At 49.3% G+C, this 23,844-nt stretch overlaps 1 protein-coding gene across 1 annotated transcript in view; it reads left to right on the top strand.

Moving 5' to 3' along the window:
* The first annotated feature begins 253 nt into the window (after positions 1-253).
* SIRT2 (sirtuin 2) overlaps positions 254-23,844 on the top strand; it is a 33,260-nt gene continuing 9,669 nt past the window's right edge. The window contains exons 1-8 of the mRNA XM_016188513.2: positions 254-372; positions 1,160-1,206; positions 9,040-9,094; positions 9,340-9,453; positions 15,190-15,231; positions 15,354-15,460; positions 15,572-15,628; positions 16,278-16,346. Coding sequence (XP_016043999.1) covers positions 357-372; positions 1,160-1,206; positions 9,040-9,094; positions 9,340-9,453; positions 15,190-15,231; positions 15,354-15,460; positions 15,572-15,628; positions 16,278-16,346 — 507 coding nt within the window. The 5' untranslated portion in view covers positions 254-356. The remainder of the gene's footprint in view (positions 373-1,159; positions 1,207-9,039; positions 9,095-9,339; positions 9,454-15,189; positions 15,232-15,353; positions 15,461-15,571; positions 15,629-16,277; positions 16,347-23,844) is intronic.

The raw sequence follows: 23,844 nt of genomic DNA, 5'->3' as shown, positions 1-23,844 counted from the left end.
GCCCCTTGACCCATCCAATCAACGTCGGCCAAATAGCATACGCCCCTCCTCCTTGCCCAACCGAGACCAATCAGAATATCCAGATGAACTGCACCTCTCTACCACTTCCCACATTTTCCCTGCGCCCTTTACCAACATGGCTTCCAACGCGAGGCACCCTGGGATTTGTAGTCCATGTCCAGTGTGTCTCCCTCTTAGGAATGGGGCACGCTCGGCTCATTGAGCCAAAGCGTAACTGTGGCCTCAAAGGCTGCTGGGAATCGCAGTTCTTTGCTCTGTGTAGGCCCCTCCTGTTTCCGGTGTCGTCACGGGACAGAGCAGTCGGTGACAGCCCCGAGGGCCCCCGCCCGGCACCCATGGCCGAGCCGGACCGTGAGTTAGGGGTCCGGGTGGGAGGATCGGGCTGCGCCGGGGCCTGAATGAGGGCTGCAGGCCCCGGGGCCCGAGGGTGGATGTGGTGGGACAGGTGATTGGGCTGCATAGGATTTGGGGGTGTGGGGTCCGGAGGGCTGTTGCTGAGTGACCCGTTTTGCTAGATTGATTGGTGGGTTTGTGGGTCACTAGTTTTTAAGGGTCCGTTTGCCGCGCCCCCCAAGTTCCTGATGATCTCGCGTTTCGCACACTTTGGTTGCTGAGGACCCTCGTTGCTAAGGACCTAAGTTTGCCGCGGCCCCGGTTGCCAAGGGTACCTGGTTGTTAAGGGAAATAGGATGTTAGGGTGCCCCGTGCCCCCTGTTTTCACTCCCCTCTGATTTCTGTACCTCTCCTATGCCGACCATCCCCACGGCACCTCCTCTCCCAAACCCACTGCCGGTTCTTGAAGTATCTCTTCCCATCTTCTGTCTTCTTGTAACTTCTGTGTATACACCTGGCCCGCCCGGCACGCACACACTCAGTGAACTGCTTGTCCTTTACTTTGTCTCTCCTGGATCTTCTCACTCTAACTTCTTTGTACCTCACTCACCACCTCTCCTTCCAGTCCTTTCCCCTCTAATAACTTTCTCCACCCCTTCGTTCCCTCTATCTCTCTCCCTTTTAACTACCCTTCACCCCAGTATAACTAGGTCGGTAGGTCTTCTTGACCCTTTGCCTTGCTATTGGAAGTTCTTCATTTCCCCCTTAACCATTCCCCCCACTATAACCACATCTGCTTCCCCAGCCTCTGACCCTCTGGAGAACCAGGCAGGGAAGGTGCAGGAGGCACAGGTGAGATCTGGGGGGATGGTGGAGGGGAGGAGAGAGATGGACTTGACCCCCACACTCCAACTGGGGGGAGGTGGCAGAGGGAAGAAGTTTCCCCAGAGTCCTCAGCTACCCTTCATTCCTACCTCCTGGTTCATCCTCCTGGGAATGGGGGATTCTGGTGACTATCAAAGAAGGGGTGTGTAATCCCAGTCCCAGGCTCCCCCCTCTCAAATTTGCCTCTTCCTTGCCTCCCTTCCCCACCCATCTCACTACCCACTTCCCTTCCTGAAGCTCATTTTGTTCTGGGCCTGGAGAACAGAGGTGACTGGTTCAGTCCCTGAACTCGTGGATGTGATTCTCAAGTGACTAGAAAACGACCCTCCAGGGTGAAGACAAGAGTAGCATGGAGTGGGAGTCTGGAGGTAGAGCAGTGGGTTAATCACATGTGGCGCGGAGCGCAAGGACCAGCCTAAGGATCCCGGTCCGAGCCCCCCCCCCAGCTCCCCACCTGCAGGGGAGTCGCTTCACAGGTGGTGAAGTAAGTCTGCAGTAGGTCTGAAGTAGGTCTTTCTCTTCCCCTCTCTGTCTTCCCCTCCTCTCTCCATTTCTCTCTGTCCTATCTAACAACGATGACATCAATAACAACAATAATACTAACTACAACACTTTAAAAAAAATAAGGGCAACAAAAGGGAAAATAAATAAATATTTTTTTAAAAAGAGTAGCATGGACACTGTGGGAATGCAGAGTCAACTCTGTGGGGTTGCAGAGGAATTAGGCCTGTCCCTCCTATGGAGGAATTTGCTGGCTGGTCTAGGAATCAGAGATTCAGTCTCCTAGAAAGAGGAAAGCTGGGGGTCGGGCGGTAGCACAGTGGGTTAAGTGCACATGGTGCAAAGCACAGGGACCCGTGTAAGGATCCCGGTTCGAGCCCCCCCCCCCACTTCCCACCTACGGGGGGGGAGGTTGCTTCACAGGCAGTGAAGCAGGGCTGCAGGTGTCTTTCGTTCTCTCCCTCTCTCTGTCTTTCCTTCCTCTGTCCATTTCTCTCTGTCCTATCCAACAACAACGACAGTAGTAACAGCAACAATAACAACAAGGCAACAAAATGGGAAAAAATGGCCTCCAGGAGCAGTTGATTTGTCCCGAGCCCCGGCAATAACCCTGGAGGCAAAAAAAAAAAAAGTAGAAACTGAGTCAGATTCTCAGGCATGTGCTTCAGGCACCAGGTACAACCTGTGCAGGGTCCTGGGAGCATGAAGGGTGTAATGTGTTCATCAACTGGGGAGGCTGGGAGTGGCCTACTAACTAAATTCCTATCAGCGATTAGAGAGATCTTCCTTCAGCTGAGCACTCCACTTAGTGCTTTTAGTGTGTCATATCTGTTCATCTTCCCAGCAGACCTTTTGGGAGTGCAGCCTCCTATGGCCATATCACACATGAAGAATTTGAGGTAGTCTTTTTTTCTTTATTTATTCCCTTTTTTTTATTATTGTTGTAGTTATTATTGTTGTCATTCATCCCGTTGTTGTGGGATAGGACAGAGAGAAATGGAGAGAGGAGGGGAAGACAGAGAGGGGGAGAGAAAGATAGACACATGCAGACCTGCTTCACTGCTCGTAAAGCAACTCTCCTGCCAGTGGGGAGCTGGGGGCTCAAATCGGGATCCTTATGCCAGTCCTTGCGCTTTGCACCATGTGCACTTAACCCACTGAGCTACCACCTAACTCCCTGAGGTAGTCTTAAGTGGCTTTGCCTCTGAATCTTTTTTTTTTCCAGGTACATTTATTTTATTTGATAGGACAGAGAAGAGAAGGGGAGCTAGGGAAAGAGAGAAAGATACCACAGCACTGCTTCACTGCTCATGAATCTCCCCCGCCTCCCCACAACTGGGGACCAGGGGCTTGAACTTACATCCTTGGGCACTATAATGTGTACACTCAACCAGGTGCACCACCACCCAGGCCTTCCTCTTTATCTTTTTTGAGCACTGCTCAACTCTGGCTTATGGTAGTACAGGGAGGGAATTGACCCTGGGAACTCAGAGCCTTAGGCATGCAAGCCTTTATGCATAACCATTATGCTGTCTCCTCTTATTACTCAGCCTTTGTCCCTAATCCATAGCCTCCAGCACACAGGTTTCCAGATGCTTCAGAGAGGCTGCCTCACAGAGGCCTGGGGACCCTGCCAGCCCCTCTAAGTTAGGTTGCCCAAGTGTGCTGGGCAGAGCCCTCCCTCCAATCCCTCCACAAGCCCTTTCTGTCTGCATCCTGAAAGGATGCCAGCCTACCCTCGGTCACACTGAGGCAGCTCTTCAGATGGAAGGCCTTGCAGAAATGGTGGTTAAAGCACTGTGTGTATGTGTGTGTGTGTGTGTGTGTGTGTGTGTGTGTGTATGTGTGGTGCTAGAGGAGAGAAAAGCGCCCTGTCAGGCCTACAACATTTCCCTCCACCCACCCCCAGCAAGGCTGAATAATAAACAGGGAACCTCAGTCACCAAGAGCAAATTTTGAGGATGTAAATCACCATATTGTCTGTTCTAGGGCAAAACTGGAAAGGGCCCAAAAGGCTGTAAGGAGACAGTTAAGTGAACTATGTGGGGCATCCTCACAATGCAACACTATGCTGCTGCTGGAAAGGCTGAGGTAGGGCCAACAGTAGATTGTTCTGTGAGAAAACGCTCCAGGCAGCTTCGGGCAATGGCGTGCGTGACCCATTGCTGGAGACATAAGGAGTTCTATATGCAGAGAAAAATAACAAGTGATCACCTGCTTTCTTTTCTGTCTCTTTTTAAAAATTAATTGATTTTATTTATTTAAAATTTTTTATTAGCTTATTTTGGAAAGAGACATAAATTGAGAGATGGGGGAGAGAAATAGAGTGGGGAGGAACAGAGAGAGAGAGAGAGAGAGAGAGCTGCAGCACTGCTTCACCATTTGTGGAGCTTCCCCTCTGAAGGTGGGGACTGAGGTCTTAAACCCAGATCCTTGTGCACAGGAATATACATGTGCACTCAACTGCGTGCACCACCACCTGATTCATTAATTAAAAAATATTGTAGGGTCTAGGCGGTGGCACACCTGGTTAAGGGAATGGGGAGACAGAGAAGGAAAGAGAGTGGTCTGCGAGGTGGCGCAGTGGATAAAGTATTGGACTCTCAAGCATGAGGTCCAGACTTTGATCCCCAGCTGCACTTTTACCAGAATGATGTCTGGTTGTTTCTCTCTCTCTCTCTATCTATCTATCTCTCTCTCTTCCTATCCCTCTCATTGACAAATAAATAATTTTTTTTTCCTCCAGGGTTATTGCTGGGCTCGGTGCCTGCACCATGAATCCACCGCTCCTGGAGGCCATTTTTCCCCCTTTTTGTTGCCCTAGTTGCAGCCTCGTTGCGGTTATTATTGCCATTGTTGACGTTGCTTTGTTGTTGGATAGGACAGAGAGAAATGGAGAGAGGAGGGGAAGACAGAGAGAGAGGGGAGAGGAAGATAGACACCTGCAGACCTGCTTCACCGCCCGTGAAGCGACTCCCCTGCAGTTGGGGAGCCGGGGGCTCGAACCGGGATCCTTACGCCGGTCCCTGCGATTTGCGCCACGTGCGCTTAACCCACTGCGCCACCACCCGACTCCCAAAATATTTTTTAAAAAGAAGAAGAAAGAGAAACAACTGAAGCACTGTCTCACTGCTTATGAGGCTTCCCCCTGCAGGTGAGGATGGGTGTTTTTTTTTTTTTGGTCTCTAGGGCTGTCACTGGGGCTCGCTGCCTGCACCACAAATCCACTGCTTCTGGAGGCTACTTTTCCCCTTTTGTTGCCCTTGTTGTTATTGTTGTCGTCATTGCTGTTGTTGTTGTTGGATAGGACAGAGAGAAATGGAGAGAGGAGGGGGAGATAGAGAGGGGGAAAGAAAGACACCTGCAGGCCTGCTTCACTGCTTGTGAGGTGACACCTCTGCAGGTGGGGAGCCGGGGCCTCAAACTGGGATCCTTAGGCTGATCCTTGCACTTCGCATGATGTGCACTTAACCAGCTGCGCTCCCACCCACCCTTGAGGATGGGTGATTCAAACCAGGGTCCTTGTGCTTAGTATTGTATGTACTCTACCAGGTATGCCACCACCTGGTCCTGATCCTAGTGGTTATTTTCACAGGAGGGTGAGGGGATTAGAAGGCAAGTGACCCAAGTTATGCACAGCTTAGTTATCACAGGATTTGCAAAGGGTATGCCTTCTGAAAGAGCAATGAAAAAAATTTAAGTGTCTTTTATCTATCTACCTATCTGTCTATCTATCTATTTGTTGATTTACAGGAGGAGTGAGGACCAGAGCATCACTCTAATGCTTAAAACACTGGGGACTGAACTCAGAACCTCATGCTTGAGAGTCCAATGCCTTATCCACTGCACCATCTCCCAGGCCACTTAAGTATCTTTAGAAAGAAAGTTCTGGTGAGTTGGGCGGTAGCACAGTGGGTTAAGTGCAGGTGGTACAAAGTGCAACGACCCGTGTAAGAATCCCGTTTCAAGCCCCTGGCTCCCCACCTGCAGGGGAGTCGCTTCATAGGCAGTGAAGCAGATCTGCAGGTGTCTGTCTTTCTCTCCTCCTCTCTGTCTTCCCCTCCTCTCTCCATTTCTCTCTGTCCTATCCAACAACAATGACATCAACATCAACAACAACAACAATAACTACAACAATAAAACAAGGGCAACATAAGGGAATAAATAAATATTTTTTAAAAAGAAAGTTTAGAAAGGAAGTTCCAGACAGAGAACAAGATAGCATATAGCATAATGGGTCTGCAAAGAGACTCTCATGACTGAAGCTCCAAAGTCCCAGGTTCAGTCCCTTGCACCACCATAAGCCAGAGCTGAGCAGTGCTCTGGTAAAAAAAAAAAAAAAAAAAAAGTGGGGGGAGGAATTCCTGTTTGAAAGACTTGGAAGGCTGGGAAGATAGCACATTGGTAACTAGCACACAGTAGCATGTGCAAGGCCCCTAATGCCACCAATAGCCAAAGGTAGTCGGTGCTTCTGGTCAAAAACTAAAATTTGGAATCTGAAGGGAGTGATGAGGGAGAATGGCTGTTTTGAGGAGCCCCCCGAACTCAGTGCTGGTCAAGCACACAGCAGGAAATGGCTTGTTTAGTGGAGAATAGTTGTGGAGCTCCTGCCAGATGCCAGGCCCTGTTCTCAGTTCTGGGCATCCAGTGGTGAGCACCACATCACAGGGCCCTGGAGGTTTGCAATCAGAAGCCAAAGAGAAGAGGCATTGAGGGTGGAAGAGACAGCATAATGGTGATGCAAAATGACTTTCATTCCTGAGGCTTTGTGGTCCCAGGTTCAAGCCTCAGCACCACCATAAGCCAGAGCTGAGCAGGGCTCTGGTTTCTTTCTCTTTGTATCTCTCATTAAAATAAAACAAAGTATACATTTGGATCCAAGAATATATTTGGGTGGTGCACCTGATTGCCTGCACATGTTACAATGTGCAAGGACCTGCGTTCAAGTTCCTGGTGCCCACCTGCAGGGGGGAAAGTTTCATGAGCAATGAAACTGTGCTGCATGTGTCTCTCCCTCTCTGTCTCCTCCCTCCTCTCTCAATTTCCCTCTGCCTCTAATCAATCAATCAATACAAATAAATTTTAAAAAAGAGGAGGGAGGGAGAGAAGGGCCTTCGAAGTGCCATTGCTTGGAGCACAGCAGAGGCTCAAGCTGGGAGCCTGGGGAGCGAGACAGGGGCAGGGCCCTGGCAGGAGAGGACAGGCTGGACCAGGTGGAGCCAGGAAAAGGGACATGTTTGACCGGCAGGCAGGAGAAGGAGTCAGGGAGCTATGTGAAAGACTTAGGAGCAGAGGCCACACTGAGCCAGGGCCCAGGAGGAGCAATGGGTCCAGAGGAGATGCTGAGAGCAGACTTGGCAGGCATGAGGGACCCGGTGGATTGAGGGTGGGGGATCACTCAAAGGCAGATGCCCAGGAGGTCTCGGGAATGTGGGACCTGAAGACAGAGAGGTGGCATCAGCAGAGACTAGGCCAAGGTCGGTGGCAGAGCAGAAGCAGGTCTCTAGGCCTGTGTTTGAGAGCCCAGATGAGAGCAGGAGCAGTGTGAGGAGAGGGAGGCTGCCTAGCTGTGTGTCTGGGGCTTTCCAGCAGGAACTTTCCAGAGTGAGGCTGAGGGAGGAAGCCCACAGGGGGAGGCCCATGTAGGGGGATACCAGGGATGAGTGGGCCCACACACAAGCGATGACAGTCATAGCCTACACTTTCTTTTTTTAAAAATTTTTTTTTAATATTTATTTTATTTATTCCCTTTTGTTGCCCTTGTTGTTTTATTGTTGTAGTTGTTGTTGGATAGGACAGAGAGAAATGGAGAGAGTAGGGGAAGACAGAGAGGAGGAGAGAAAGACAGACACCTGCAGACCTGCTTCACCACCTGTGAAGCGACTCCCCTGCAGGTGGGGAGCCGGGGTTCAAACCGGGATCCTTATGTCGGTCCTTGTGCTTTGCGCCACCTGCACTTAACCCGCTGCGCTACTGCCCGACTCCCAGCCTACACTTTCTGAGTGCTCACCCCACTGGGTGCTCTTCTGAGTGCCTCACAGAGCTGAAGGCACTTGATCGCATAACACCCTTGGTGTTGAGTGCCCTCTCAGCTGGGTTTCCAAGCTGTAGAGCACAGAGTGACACTCCCCCATACATGAGACAGTGCTGAGGCAAGCGAGGGTTAACTTAGAAAGAGAAAAGCAGGGAGTCGGGCAGTAGCACAGCAGATTAAGCACAGGTGGTGCAAAGCGCAAGGATCCCGGTTCAAGTCCCCGCTCCCCACCTGCAGGGAGTCATTTCACAAGTGGTGTCTACCTTCCTCTCCCCCTCTCTGTCTTTTCCCTCCTCTCTCCATTTCTCTCTGTCCTATCCAGTAACTACAATAATAAAACAACAAGGGCAACAAAAGGGAATAAATAAATATTTAAAATAAAATTAAAAAGGAGAAAAGCAAGGATTAACTTTTTAATTAAAGAAAAGTGTAGTTGTTGGGGGGTAGTGAGTGGTGCACCTAGTTAAGAGCACATAGTACTAAGTGCAAGGACCTGGGTTTGAGTCCCCAATCCCCACCTGCAGGGGGATGACTCACAAGTGGTGAGTGTCTATCTTTCTCTCTCCCTCTATATCTCTCCCCTCCTCTCTCAATTTCTCTGTCCCATCCAAAAAAAAAAAAAAAAAAGAGGGGAAAATAGTCACCGGAAGCAGTGGATTTGTAGTGCCAACACCAAGCTCTAGCAATAACCCTGGAGGCAAAGAAAAATTCAGTTGGCAACAGTCTCTCCCCTCCTCCCAGCATAAACAGGGCTTTCTACTGCTGTCATCAAAGTGGCCTTAGAATATGTTACTTAAGAGTCTGCTAATAGATAAACTAGACAAGTTATAGTCCGTACACACATACACAGAGACACACACAAGTAAGCTGTTAAACTTGTTGCTGTGAGATCCTATGCGAAAACTATTAACTGTTATGCTCAGGGCCATTGTGCTCGGGGCCCAGTCTTCTGTGGACATGAGTCTGGCTAGGCCTGTTGGCATAATAAACACTGCTTCCTGCATTCAAGACTCCGTGTAGCCCATCTTTCTGCCTATGAATCTGACAACAGTGCTCCAAGGAGCACCAGGATCAGTCTTCCAAACTGGGCAGCCTGACCCCAAGCCCTGACACCCCCCCCCCACACACACACACACCACTCACCACCATTCCCCCACCACCCTGTCAGGTCCCAGAGCTTTCTCCCTAGATCCAAGAGGAACCCCCCTACCTTACCTCCTAACCCTACTTCTTGGGCCTGGTCACCCCACCCCCACCCCTAACAGGACTCAGACTCAGATTCTGACACTGAGGGAGGAGCTGCCGGTGGAGAAGCCCAGAGTGAGTAGCTCTCCTGGGGATGTGTTGAGGAGGATGAGGTGGGGGTGGGTCTATGTGATACCCTTCACCTCCACTGCGGGCAAGACTCACCCTCTGGGCTCACTACAAGAGCCTGGAGGGCCCTGCTTGGACCAGGCTGGTGGGTAAGGGAGGAGACCCCAGGGCTCGGACAAGGGCACTCTGAGTGTCTATGCACCTTGGCTGGATGCCCCCAGCCCTGACGGCTGTCCCTTCTGTGTGGCCAGTGGACTTCCTGCGGAACCTCTTCTCCCAGACGCTGGGGCTGGGCACGCAGAAGGAGCGACTGCTGGACGACCTCTCCCTGGAAGGGGTGAGCCGCTACATGCAGAGCGAGCGCTGTAAGTGTCTGCACCTGAAAACTTGCCCCAGGATGCTCGTGAAGCTTGTGCCCCCAAACATGTTCACCCTGCCACTAAAACCCATCTTGAAGCAGTCTAGCCACGCAGGGGCTTTCAGTGATGTCAAACACCTGAACCCTGGAGGCCAGGCCGGGAGATAGCTCACCTGGGTTAGAACCCCAGCACCGGGAGCCCGGCGGTGGCGCAGCGGGTTAAGCGCATGTGGTGCGAAGCACAAGGACTGGTGTAAGGCTCCCGGTTCGAGCCCCCTGCTCCCCACCTGCAGGGGAGTCACTTTACAAGCCGTGAAGCAGGTCTGCAGGTGTCTCTCTCTCTCTCCCCCTCTCTGTCTTCCCCTCCTCTCCCATTTCTCTCTGTCCTATCCAACAGCGACATCAATAACAACAACAACAACAAAAACAACAAGGGCAGCAAAAGGGAAAATTAAAAAAAAAAAGGTTAAAAAAAAAAAAAAGAAGAACCCCAGCACCACATGGGAACACCACAGACAGGAGGGAGGGGTGAAGGGAGGAGTGGGACGTGGGTGGGGGGAACTTCATGGTCCTTGCAGGGTGCTATGGTGTCTTTCCTTCTATCATTCCATTTTTTTTTGGTCTATTTTATATTAGTTTATTCGTCTGTTAGACAGGTATCAAGAGGGAAAGGCAAGATAGAGAGGGAAAAAGAGAGACACCTGCAGACCTGCTTCACATGTGAGGTGAGGACCCAGGAACTGAGCCTGATTCTTGTGCCTGGTAGTATGTGTGCTGTGTCAGGTATGCCACTGCTGGCCTCTATTTTACTTTTACTATTTTTTTTTTGGCCTCCAGGGTTATAGCTGGGGCTTGGTGCCTGCACCACAAATCCACTGCTTCTGGAGGCTATTTTTTTTTCCTTTTATTGCCCTTGTTGTTTTATCGTTGTTGTGGTTATTATTATTGTTGTTGTTGATGATGCCATTGTTGGTTAGGACAGAGAGAAATGGAGGGGAAGACAGAGAGGGGGCGAGAAAGACAGGCACCTACAAACCTGCTTCACCACTTGTGAAGCTTCCCCCCCCCACCCCCCGCAAGTAGGGACCAAGGGCTTGAACCCAGGTCCTGTGCATATATGTGCTGGACCATGTACACCACCTCCCTTTCTCTCTCTTCTCACTTTCCTCTCTGCTCACCCTCTAAAAATAAAGGTTTAAGGCCAGAGAGATAGCTCATCAGGTTGGGTATCTGCATAGCTAAACATGTGGCGCAGATTCTAGTCCCAGCCCCACATAGGAGATGCTCTAGCAGTGGAGGATGCTGTGGTGCTGTGGTCTCTCTCTCTCTCTCACTCTCTCTCTCTTTACCCCACTTCTCTCTGAATGGAAAAGTAACTAGAGTGGTGAAATGATACATGTGCAAGGCCCCAGTTCCCCCTTAATAAAATTTAAAAAATAAAATAAATCTGGAAACCCACTCAGTTGTGGTATAACACATGTACATAAGATACTGGGTTTACTCCTGGGCTAAAAAATAAATAAATAAATAGGGAGTCGGGCGGTAGCGCAGTGGGTTAAGTGCATGTGGCACAAAGCGCAAGGACTGGTGTAAGGATCCCGGTTCGAGCCCCCAGCTCCCCACCTGCAGGGGAGTCGCTTCACAGGTGGTGAAGTAGGTCTGCAGGTGTCTGTCTTTCTCTCCCCCCTCTGTCTTCCCCTCCTCTCTCCATTTCTCTCTGTCCTATCCAACAACAACAACAACAATATTAACTATAACAATAAAAAGAAACAACAAGGGCAACAAAAGGGAATAAATAAATAAGTAAATTTTAAAAAATTAAAAATAAATAAATAAACATAAAAATAAAAAGTCTGAGCCTCCTTGGCACAGCTTCTCTCTATGTGGGGTTAACGATTACTTCAGACGGCCCCAAAAGACAGGTTCCACCGGCCTAGCAGCTCCTAGTGAAGAGAGCTTCTTTCTCCCAAACATCTTCCAGATTACTTGCTCACACAAAAAAGTAGAGACGGCTCCAGCTGACCCAGTTTGGGTCATAGTCTGGTGACTGACCAGTCACCAGGGTCTGGGGCTGCCAGAACCAGGTCATACCTCCATTGTACCTGAATTGGCCAGACCTGTTTGACAAGGCTGGTGATTTTAGTAGCCAACTCAAGACTAATAGGGGGTTAGTTAGATCACTTACTGCAGATGCAGATGCCCACAGAGGAATGGGAACATGGCAAGAACTGGGTGTGTTCCTGTGACTTTTTTTTTTTTTAAGATTTATTTATGTTATTAGAGAAAGAGAGAGAGAGAAAAGGGAAGAGAGGAAAGAGAACCAGATCATCTCTCTGGAACATGTGATGCCACAGATACAACTTAGGCCCTCAGGTTTGAGAGTTCAACATCTTATCCACTGCACCACTTCCAGGATGGCCTTATTTACTTAGCTTATTTGTATTTAATTTTTATTTTCTACAGAGCACTGTTGAGCTCTGGCTTATGGTGGTACGAGGGATTGGGTGCAGGAATTTGAAGCCTCAAGACTCGAGAGTCTCTTTATATAACCATTAGGCTATCTCCTCCATCCTATTTTATTTTTTAAAATTTCTTAATTATCTTTATATATTGGATAGAGACAGCCAGAAATTGAGAGGGTAGGGGAGATAGAGAGGGAAAGAGAAGGAGAGACACCTGCAGCACTGCTTCACCACTTGCAAAGCTTTCCCTCTGCAGATGGAACCGGGAGCTTGAACCCGGGTCCTTGAGCACTATAACATGTGCGCTCAACCGGTGCGCTACCACCCGGTCCCCCTATTTTTATTTTTAATAGAGGCAAAGAGAGAATGAGAGGGGTCATAGCACTGAATCTTTCTGCAGTGTGGTAGAGATTGGGCTTGAACCTGGGTCACTCACATGGTAAAGCAGCACTCTATCCAGGTGAGTTATCTTACTGGCCCTTAGCAATGTTTTTGCTTTGGCTTAGCACCTGCACAATCCTACCACTCCTGGCAGAGACTTCTTTTCTTTTCTCTTTTTTATTTATTTTATTTTGGATAGAGACAGAAAATTTGAGAGGGAAGGGGAGATAGAGAGGGAGAGAGACAGAAGGGGTCAGGTGGTGGTGCACCTGGTTGAGTAACATGTTGCAATGTGCAAGGGCCTGAGTTTGAACCCCCAGCCCTTACCTATAGGGGGAAAGCTTCACAAGTGGTGAAGAGGTGCTATAGGTGTCTCTCTCCCTAACATTCCCTTCTCTCTGTTTCTGGCTGTTTCTATCCAATAAATAAAATAAAGATAATTAAAAAAATTTAAAAGAGAGAGAGAAAAGTAGACACCACAGTACTGTTCCACCATTGGTAGAACTTCCATTCTGCATGATGCTCCCAATGTGGTGGCCAGGGCTCAAACCCAGGTTCTGGTGCTTGGTGAAATGTACGCTCTGTCGGGTGAGCCACCTCTTGTCCCCTCCACCCCCAACCCCCTGTGACTAGTATTACAGGAGGTTGTTTCAGGTGCTGCTGAGGTGCCTGTTTGCAGGGTCACCCTGTAACTCTTGTTTCTTGCTGTGAGTTGAGGTCAGCAGTCTGAGAAACCAAGCCCTCAGCAGTCCTCCACTAGAACAATCCACTCTTTGAGGGTCCTGAACAGCCTTTTGTCACAGGCGCCTTCTCCATTTTCCCTGTCCTCCAGCTGCTGCCTGCACCCTTCTGGGGCAGCTGGCCGCCCTGAACCACCCTCTCCTGGAAGGCCTGACAGCTGCCTGACACTTTTCTCTGGCAGGTTGTGAAGGAAATGCAGGCTGTAGCTCTGAAGCATTTGTTCTTCCTGTTCTCCCTCACCTGGCCCTTGGGTGCCTATGGCAGGGGAGTGGCAAATCATGGCAGTTTGTTCAGCCTTTGCTGAAGGCACCAGACTAAGCACATTAAAAAATGGGACGGGGGTTCGGAGGTAGATAGCATAATGGTTTTGCGAAGAGACTCGTGCCTGAGGCTCCAAAGTCCCAGTTCAGTTCCCCCATACCACCATAAGCCAGAACTGAGCAGTGCTCTAGTTATTGCTGCTTTTTAAAGTATATTTATTTATTTATTTATTTTCCCTTTTGTTGCCCTTGTTTTTTATGTTTGTTTGTTTTTAAATTTTTATTTATTTTCCCTTTTGTTGCCCTTGTTTTATTGTTGTTGTTATTGATGTCGTTGTTGTTAGATAGGACAGAGAGAAATGGAGAGAGGAGGGGAAGACAGAGAAGGGGAGAGAAAGATAGACACCTGCAGACCTGCTTCACCACCTGTGAAGCGACTCCCCTGCAGGTGAGGAGCTGGGGCTGGAACCGGGATCCTTATGCCGGTCCTTGTGCTTGGCGCCACCTGCGCTTAACCCGCTGCGCTACCACCGGACTCCCTGTTGCCCTTGTTTTTTTGTTGTTGTTGTAGTTATTGTTGTTGTCGTTGTTGGATAGGACAGAGAGAAATGGAGAGAGGAGGGGGGACGACAGAGAGGGGAAGAGAGAGATTGACACCTGCAAGGCGACTCCCCTGCAAGTGGGGAGCCAGGGTTTGAACTAGGATCCTTACGCTGGTCCTTGCACTTGCGCCATGTGCGCTTAACCCGCTGTGCTACCGCAGGACTCCCGCAGTGCTCTAGTTATAAGAAAAGAGAAAGAAAGAAAGCAAGGAAGGAAGGAAAAGAGGGAGGGAAGGAGGGAGGAAGGGAGGGAGGGAGGAAGGAAGGAAGGAAGGAAGGAAGGAAGGAAGGAAGGAAGGAAGGAAGGAAGGAAGGAGAAAGAATAGATTTTTATTTACTTTTGTTGTTATCACCAGCAGGGATCTCACTGCGACTCAGTGCTTGTATGATGACTCCATCTCTCCCAGTGGCCACATATTTCCTTTCTATAATACAGGCATTAACATTTAATAACTAATTAACTAAATGTATTTGTTTTACCAGAGCACTTCTCAGCTCTGACTTATGATGGTGCTGGGGATTGAACCTGGCTTCAGAACTTCAGGCATGAAAGTCCCTTTTTTTTTCTTTTTTAATATTTATTTATTCCCTTTTGTTGCCCTGTTTTTTTTTTTTTATTGTTGTAGTTATTACTGTTGTTGCTATTAATGTTGTTGTTGTTGGATAGGACAGAGAAATGGAAAGAGGAGGGGAAGACAGAGAGGGGGAGAGAAAGATAGACACCTGCAGACCTGCTTCACTGCCTGTGAAGCGATGTCCCTGCAGGTGGGGAGCCAGGGGCTCGAACCAGGATCCTCCCGCCAGTCCTTGTGCTTTGCACCACCTGTGCTTAACCCGCTGTGCTACTGCCCGACTCCCAAAAGTCCTTTTTCTATCTTTCTTTTTAAAATTTTTTTATTACCTTTATTTACTTATTGGATAGAGACAACCACAAATAGAGAAGAATGTAGAGATAGAGAGGGAATGAGACAGAGAGACATCTGCAGGTCTGCTTCACCACTTGTGAAGCTTTCCCCCTGCAGGTGGGGACCGAGGGCTTAAACCCGGTCCCTTGCACATTGTAACATGTACATTCAACCAGGTGCGCCACCACCCGGACCCATGAAAGTCTTTTTAAATAACCACTATACTATCTCTTCAGTCCTTAATCCTTAAGAGAGTTGGGAGCACCATCTCTGTATCTGAAATGCTTGCTCCGGGGCATTAATGAGTCAGATGCTGTCTGGAGTTTTGTTGGGTTAGTTATTCACAAAACTGACCAAAGCAGTCACATGACTCCCCATCTCCTCTCCACCAGGTCGCAGGGTCATCTGCTTGGTGGGTGCTGGAATCTCTACGTGTAAGTGACCCTTCTAGCCTGTGGGAGCCACCTCCAGGCTGGGAGTCCTCCTGTGTGGGAAGTAGATGTCATACAGGTGGGCCCGAGACCCCTGACCCTGCACCTTGCCCCTGTGCCTCCAGCTGCTGGCATCCCTGACTTCCGCTCCCCATCCACCGGCCTCTACGCCAACCTGGAGAAGTACCACCTTCCGTACCCCGAGGCCATCTTTGAGATTGGCTACTTTAAGGTATTCATGCACGCAGGGTGGGCTGCGGGATCTGTCACCTTGGTGGAAATGGATCTCCCTGGCTCCAGTTCTCACCTCACCCTTGGTGACCAGATACTCTCTTCACCACAGAAACATCCAGAGCCCTTCTTCGCTCTTGCCAAGGAACTCTATCCTGGCCAGTTCAAGGTGAGCCCTTTTCCTAAGTTATATGGGAAGTGGGCAGAGAAGCTTGGGCAGGAAATCAGTAAGCAGTGGAAGGCCCTTTCCAGGCCCTCAGACCAAAAAAAAAAAAAAAAATTCAAATATTTTGTTTTTATTTTAATGAAAGAGACCAGAGCATTGCTCAGCTCTGGTTTATGGTGGTGCTGGGGACTGAACCTGAGATGTCAGAGCCTCAGGCTTGAAAGTCTTTTAAATCACCATTATGCTGTCTCCCTGGCCCCTCAGACAAATATATTAAGGCTGCCTGGGTCTGACTCCAGGATCCTCGCTTCCTGCCTTTATGGCTTGAGCCTCAGTTTCCCATCAGTAAACTGAAGCTGATAACAGAAAGGGCTGCCATGGGGTTTTGAGCTCATAACCCTGGCAGGAGCCCAGACTATGCAGCCAGACTACTTCTGCTCAGGGCAGGGGCTGGAGGGGCAGGGTCCCAGCTCTGTAACTTACCAGCTGGGTGACGTCACCAGGTGGTCAGCCTCCATGAGCCTCGGTGTCCCCATCTGTGCAACGGGGCAAATGGAGGTCCCTGTGCTGCCAGGAGTGCTCCCCAGCCCCCCATACCATGTGATGACTGTCCTTCATGCTGATCTGTGTTGTCACCATTGCTTCCCTGCAGCCGACTGTCTGTCACTACTTCATCCGCCTGCTCAAGGAGAAAGGGCTGCTGCTACGCTGCTACACGCAGGTAGGGACCTCGGGCCCCAGGGCCAATGGGGCAGGCCGCGTGTCCTCCCTCCACCTCCATGGGGGAACAGAGCCGCATGCCCTGATGCTCTCCTGCTGCCTCTCTGTCAGTGACCTCCAGTGGGTCACTTTCCCTCTTTTCAGCTTCAGTTTCCCCTTTGTCCTCTCAGGGCTGCAGTGACGGACGGGGCAGTGAGCCCCTCTCAGGGAGGCCCATCCCATGTGTGCTGAGAAGGGACCCCCAAGCCTGCGGGCGGGGATGTCATTCACCAGTTGCCTAGTAGATTTCTTCATTGTTAGGTTTTCTGAAAGATGCCATTAAGGTGACTTGATCTAGGGCTGGGCAGTGGAGCATCTGTCTGAGTGCACATATTATAATGAGCAAGGACCCAGGTTCCAGCCACCTGTCCCTGCTTTCAGGGGGGAAGCTTCACAAGCAGTGAAGCAGGGCTGCAGGTGTCTCTCTGTCTCTCTCCCTCTCTAGCTCCCCCTTCCTTCTGAATTTCTCTGTCTCTACCTAGTAAATGAACAAAATATAACAATAAAAATAAAGTGATTTGATCTAACAGAATCCATCCACTGTGACAATCTTCTGACTTGTGGATGTAGGGACTTAATATGGGACATGTTTGAGTAAAATTAAAAAGGGAGGGGGCTGGGGAAATAGCATAATGATAATGCAAAGAGATTTTCATGCCTGAGATTTCAAAGTCCCAGGTTCAATCCCCAGCACTACCATAAGCCAGAGCTGAGCAGTGCTCTGGTCCTTCTTTCTGTGTCTCTCATTAAAAAAAAAAAAAAAAAAAAAAAAAAAGATTTAAGAAACTGGACCACGGTGCAGCAAGTAGAGTGTACATGTGGCCATGCACAAGGGCCTGGGTTCAAGCCTCCTGTCCCTAGCTGTAGGGGGGAAGCTCACAAGTGGTGCAGGTGTCTCTGTGTCTGTCTCTCTATCTCCCCATCCCCTCAACATCTCTCTGTTTTGCCCAAAATAAACTATTTTTTTTAATTTTAAAAGATTTTTTTTAAAAGAAACCTTTTTATGACTTATACAAAGGTCTTTTATGGGCCCTGGGACTGGGACTGATGCAGGGCCCAAGGCCAAGCCCTGGTGAGCTTACTCAGGCCAGGGCTGCTCCCATGCTTGGCTTCTGCACTAGTCATCGAGACTTGTGCTGCTTCTTTGTGCTCTTACTTTGCTTGCTTTCTTTTCTTTCTTCCTTTCTTTCTATCTACCTTAATTTATTTTGGGGGGCCGGGAAGTGGTGCAGCTGGTTGAGTGTAACAATGCAGGTCCTTGCACATTGCAACATGTGCACTCCACCAGGTGCACCACCACCTGCCCTCTCCCCCCTCTTTAAAAATAATTATTTATGGGGGTCAGCAGTAGCGCAGCGGGTTAAGCTCACATAGCGCGAAGTGCAAGGACCGGCGTAGATATCTCGGTTCGAGCCCTCAACTCCCCACCTGCAGGAGGGTTGCTTCACAAGCGGTGAAGCAGGTCTGCAGGTGTCTGTCTTTCTCTCCTCCCCCTCTGTCTTCCCCTCCTCTCTCCACTTCTCTCTGTCCTATCCAGCATCAATAACAACAACAATAATAACCACAACAACGATAAAAGGGGGGGGGGCAACAGAAGGGAAAAAAATAGCTTCCAGGAGGGGTGTTTTCATGGTTCAGGCACCGAGCCCCAGCAATAACCCTGGAGAAAAAAAAACTTATTTATTTATTTATATATTTGTGAGAGAGAGGAAGAGGAAGAATAAGAGCATCTCTCTGGCACACGACAATGCTGGGGATTAAAGTCAAGACCTCATGCCTTAGAATCCAGTACTTTATCCACTGAGCCACTTCCTGAGCTGCTGTTGGCCACTATTAACATTTTTTTGGTTATCTCTGAGACTTCACTGCTCCAGACAGACTTTTTAAGATAGAAAGCGTATATGTTGGGGGGTGGGGGCAGGAGAGAGGGAAAGAGAGAAATCTCAAAAAACTTCCTTCAGTTCCTTAGGGCTGGCTTGAACCTGGTTACTGCTCATGACAAAGCAGCATGCTATCCAAGTAAGCTGTTTTGCTGGATTTTCTTAACCAATTGTTTTTTTATTATCTTTATTTATTTATTGATAGAGACAGCCAGAAATCGAGAGGGAAGGGGGAGAGACACATACACCTGCACACTGCTTCACCACTCACTAAGCTTTCCCCCTGTAGGTGTGGACCCGGGGCTCAAACCTGGGTCCTTGCGCATTGTAACATGTGCGCTCAACCAGGTGCACCACCGCCCGGCCCCTCTTAACTAGTTGTTAATAGTACAAAATAGGGCTGTTAACTAAAGGCACAATGCTGTAGAGCACATCTCTGTGACATGATTTAAATTTTATGCCGTTCCTCCCTTTTGGACATACTTGAATATATATCACATGCTGAAAGTGCCTGCCGCGCTGGTGCATTGAGATTATACATGCCATAAATCCCACCTCAACACCTCACGAGCACATAACGTAGAAATCAGAAATCAGTGTTCTGTTCTTTTTCTTCCAGCACCTGGCAGCACCAGCCTGCAAACTCCGAAGCTGCCACCAGAGGGCGGCGTAACTCCTTTTTCGGTTTCGGTTTCTAGAACCAGAGAGCAGGTGCTCCTTCCTGGGGGTTGACGCTGAGGGTGGGGACAGGAGCAGAGGCCCGCCATCTCCTTCCTAGGGGAGCCCTAGGTCAGGATAACCCTGGCCTTTCTTCCTAAAGAGACCGTTCCCTTGCTGGAACATAGCTCAGAGACAATACAAATAGCTCACGGGAAGCTCCAGTGCTCTTTGCGGCTGATTTCATGGAACCCTCCCCCACCCTCAGCCCTGCTGGCAGCCCCGCCCAGCAGCTTCTGTCACAAGCCTTAACTGAGTGTCAACCCGGTGCCAGGCCCTGCCCGCAGGAACAGAGAGGACATTCTTGCCCTCCTGGAGCTGGCACTGTGATGTGGGGGGAGAGAGACTATAGTGGGCAAGGTAGCCAAGCAGAGGGGCTGGGGGACACGAGGCAGCAGGGGAGGGAATGAGAAGCCTTGGATGGGGGAGGCAGAACAGAGGGGGCTGGGTGTTGTCATATACACGGTGTCAGGGAGGGCCTTGCTGAGCAGGGAGCAGTTACAGGCCTATAGGAGGGGGCAGAGAAAGCCATGACATTATCTGGGTGGCAAGGGGAGACAGGAGAAGAGGGAGAGAGAGAGAGAGAGAGAGAGAGAACTGCAGCACTGCTCCATCACTGGTGAAGCTTCCCCACCTGCAACTGGGGACTTGGGGCTTGAACCTGGTCACTCAACTGGCTGCATGTCTCTATCTGAAAAAGTTGGCTTGGAGCAGTAAAGTTCAATGACAGTGGTAGAGAAAGAAAAAGTGAGAGTGAGAAAGGGCAAGGGTAGATAGCACAATGGTTATGCAAAGAGACTTTCATGCCTGAAACTCCAGAGTTTCAGGTTCAGTCCCCTACATCATCATAAGCCAGAGCTGAGCAGTGCTCTTGAAAAAATAAAAAGCCACTTAGTCGGGCGGTAACACAGCGGGTTAAGCGCATATGGTGCCAAGTGCAAAGACTGGCATGAGGATCCCAGTTCGAGCCCCCAGCTCCCCACCTGCAGGGGAGTTGCTTCACAGGCGGTGAAGCAGGTCTGTAGGTGTCTATCTTTCTCTTCCCCTCTCTGTCTTCCCCTCCTCTCTCCATTTCTCTCTGTCCTATCCAACAATGACATCATCAGTAACAATAATAGTAACTAAAACAATAAAACAACAAGGGCAACAAAAGGGAATAAATAAATATTTTTAAAAAAGGAAAGAAAAAATAAAAAGCCAAAACCAGAGAGAGAAAGTCAGTGCACCAAGCTTTTATGCCTGAGGTTGAGCAGTACCATGTTCGATCCCTGGCACCACCATTAACCAGAGCAGAGCAGCACTCTGGCACTTCAGTCTATCTGTCTGTCATTAAAATAAATAAATGACATTTTGAAAAACAGATGTTTCGGCAGCAGAGACAGCATAATGGTTATGTGAAAGGACTCTCAGACCTGAGCCTTTGAGTTCCCAGACTCAACCTCTAGCACCATCATAAACCAGAACTGAGCAGTGCTCTGGTAAAAAAGAAGAAAAAGAAAGAAAAAAAAAATCTATAAAGAAGAAAAAGCCAGACCCAGGATGAAGTTCCCAGACAGGGCTGTTCAGAATCCTCCCTCCCCAGCCTATGAAGTGCATCTACTGAGCAAGCACTTCCCCTGAATGTATATGTTCTGGGCTCAGTGTGAAGACCCCCACCCCATAAACACACACACACACACGCACACACGCACACACACACACACACACACACACACGTCCTTGCCAGCCTTACCGCAGGGCATTAACAGCACACTCACATTCACAGTGGCATAGCTCACAAAGTAGATAACAGTGGGGAAGATTTCCCCACACACACACTCTCATTTCTTTTATTTTTATTTTATTAGGTAGGACAGATAGACATTGAGAGGGGGAAGGGGAAGTAGAAAGGGAGAGAGACATCCGCAGATCCATTTCACCACTCGTGAAGCAACCCTCCTGCAGGTGGGAAGGGGGGCAGTGCTCAAACTCAGGTCCTCGTGCATGGTGACGTGTGTGCGTGACCTGGGTGCGTCACTGCCCGGCCCTTCTTTTCATTTATTTTTCACTTATTTTTCTTTTTTCTTTTTGATAAAGACAGAGAGAAATTGAGAGGGTAGGTGGAGAGAGAGCAGGAGAAAGGGAGAAAGAGAGAGAGAAGCCAAGACCTGCAGCACTACTTCACCACTTCTGAAACATCCCCCTTGCAAGTGGGGACCCAGGGGCTTGAACCCACGTCTTTCTGCATAGTAATTTGTGTGCTCTACCAGGTGTGCTACTGCCCAGCCCCCTTTCTTTCTCCATTTTTTCTTCCTTCCTCCCTTTTTTTCTTTGATATATTTATTTTATAGGAATAGAGAGAGCGAGATAGAGAGAGGAAGAGAGATACCAGGGATAGAACTTGAGACCTGGGGAGTCAGGCGGTAGTGCAGTGGGTGGTTAAACACACATGGTGTGAAGCGCAATGACCAGCATAAGGATCCTGGTTCAAGCCCCTGGCTCCCCACCTGCAGGGGAGTCGCTTCACAGGCGGTGAAGCAGGTCTGCAAGTGTCTATCTTTCTCTCCCCTTCTCTGTCTTCCCCTCCTCTCTCCATTTCTCTCTGTCCTATCTAACAACGACAACATCAATAACAACAACAATAATAACTACAACAACAATAAAAAACAAGGGCAACAAAAGGGAAAATAAATAAATATAAAATATATATATATGGAGCCGGGTGGTAGCACAGCGGGTTAAGCGCAGGTGGCGCAAAGTGCAAGGACCAGCATAAAGATCCCTGTTCGAGCCCCCGGCTCCCCACCTGCAGGGGAGTCGCTTCACAGGCGGTGAAGCAGGTCTGCAGGTGTCTGTCTTTCTCTCCCCCTCTCTGTCTTCCCCTCCTCTCTCCCTTTCTCTCTGTCGTACCCAATAATGATGACATCAATAACAACAACAAGAAAACAACAAGGGCAACAAAAAAGGGAATAAATATATATGTATATATGAACTTGAGACCTTCTGCTTGCGAGTCCAGTGCCTTATCCACTGTGCCGCCTCCCTGGCTGCACCTCCCCCCCACACACACACTCATTTCATGAGACAGTGTTATTTTTCGAACTTGTCACCCTCCTCTTGAGCTCCAGCCACAATTTGGAGGCCCTGACCCAGTTTTCTGGAGCACATGTCCTCTGGTGCTTTCTGCACTGTGATGATGCAGCATTTCTGAAGCGTTGTAGGATGCTAATTTTATCTCAGGACATAAATAGCTACTCAAACAGTTGTCATGCTCATTCAAGTCACCGCGATCTCCACAGCAAAACGGCTTCTAGTTCTTTCCACTCAACAACAGATGTGTCATTCACTGTACATCATGTTCTGTCCTTGAGGTTCTTTCACTTAACCCTCTGTATGGGAGCCCCCCCCCCCCAGACTATTTATTAAGACTTATTTGTTCATTAACATGTGAGAAAGAAAGAGACGGAACCAGAGCATCATTAACACATGTGATACTGGCAATCCAACCAAGAACCTCATGCTTGAGAGTTCAACACTTCATCCACTGTACCACCTTTCAGGTTGCTGGAAGGCCCTTTTGTACCCTCACCCACATAGCTGCCGTCTGCCTCTTAAAAGCTGTCATCGGGCTGGGGAGACAGCATAGTGGTTATGCAAAAAGACTTTCAGGCCTGAGGCACCAAAGGTCTCAGCTTCAGGCCCAGCACTACCAGAAGCCAGAGCGGATCAGTGTTCTAGAAAATAAAATAAAATAAGCCATTCATGATAAGTGAACTAAGGTGGGGGTTTTTGTTTATTTGTTTTTTCTTCTTTATTGACAGTGAGAGAACCAGAGCATTGTCACCATGCTCTCCCACCTGTTTTTCATTCAAATAAGTATCTGGAGAGGGAGAAGGAGACAGAGAGAGACCAGAGCTTCCTCAGGTGCAGTAGTACCTCTAGGTGGTGCTGGGGCTTGAACCTGAGTGGAGTGAAGGACAAAGCAAGCACCCTACGCAATAAGCCATTCTTCTGTGTCTGTGGTCTCTCTAGCAAAAGAGATGTCAGAGAACAGCATGCCTTCTCTGGCATTCTCAATGCACACACTCTTTGCTCATGGTGGAGGCAGCCGACTAGTGGCACTGAGTCAAGTAACAAAGGCCAAACTAGGATTTCTCTTGGGGAGGCTGAGAGCCGAGGGCTGCAGAGAGCGTGGGAACAATGACTCTTGTCTGCACGTGTTGGGGACAAGCTGCTTGCTGGCTGGGAACAGAGAGGGCAGCTGGGGCCATCTGTCCTTGAAAGGAAGCCCTTTCCGCAGTGACAGAGTCTCTGGGGACCTTGTCACTCAGCTGTGGGCCTCACTGACAGGCCGTCTCTGTAGCCCGGCCCCCACCAAAACCTGCCAGCATGGTGGGGGGTGGGGGTAGGGGTCCAAGGGCGCTCAGAAGTGAGGGGACACAGAGCTGGGGAGGCCACATACTGGTTATGCACAAAGACTCTCATGCCTGAGGCTCTGAGGTGCCAGATTCAGTCCCAGACACCACCATCAGCTGGATCTGAACAGGACTCTGGTTGTAAAAAAAAAAAAAAAAGGAAGGAGGGGCCAGGCGGTGGTGCACTGGTTAAGCACACACATTACAGTGTGCCTGGTCCCTGCAGGGAGAAAACTTCACGAGTGGTGAAGCAGAGCTGCAGGTGTCTCTGTCTCTCTCCCTGTCTATCTCCCTCTCCTCTCTCAATTTCTCTGTCTCTATCCAATAATAAATAAATAAATACATTTTAAAATATTAAAAATTGTCAGGAGTCAGGCGGTAGCGCAGCTGGTTAAGCACAGGTGGCACAAAGTGCAAGGACCAGCGTAAGGATCCCGGTTCGAGCCCCCGGCTCCCCACCTGCAGGGGA

The sequence above is a fragment of the Erinaceus europaeus genome, chromosome 2 (assembly GCF_950295315.1).
Source record: "Erinaceus europaeus chromosome 2, mEriEur2.1, whole genome shotgun sequence".
Lineage (NCBI taxonomy): Eukaryota > Metazoa > Chordata > Mammalia > Eulipotyphla > Erinaceidae > Erinaceus > Erinaceus europaeus.
The sequence above is the reverse complement of the archived record's forward strand: the minus strand, read 5'-3'. Positions and strand labels throughout refer to the sequence as shown.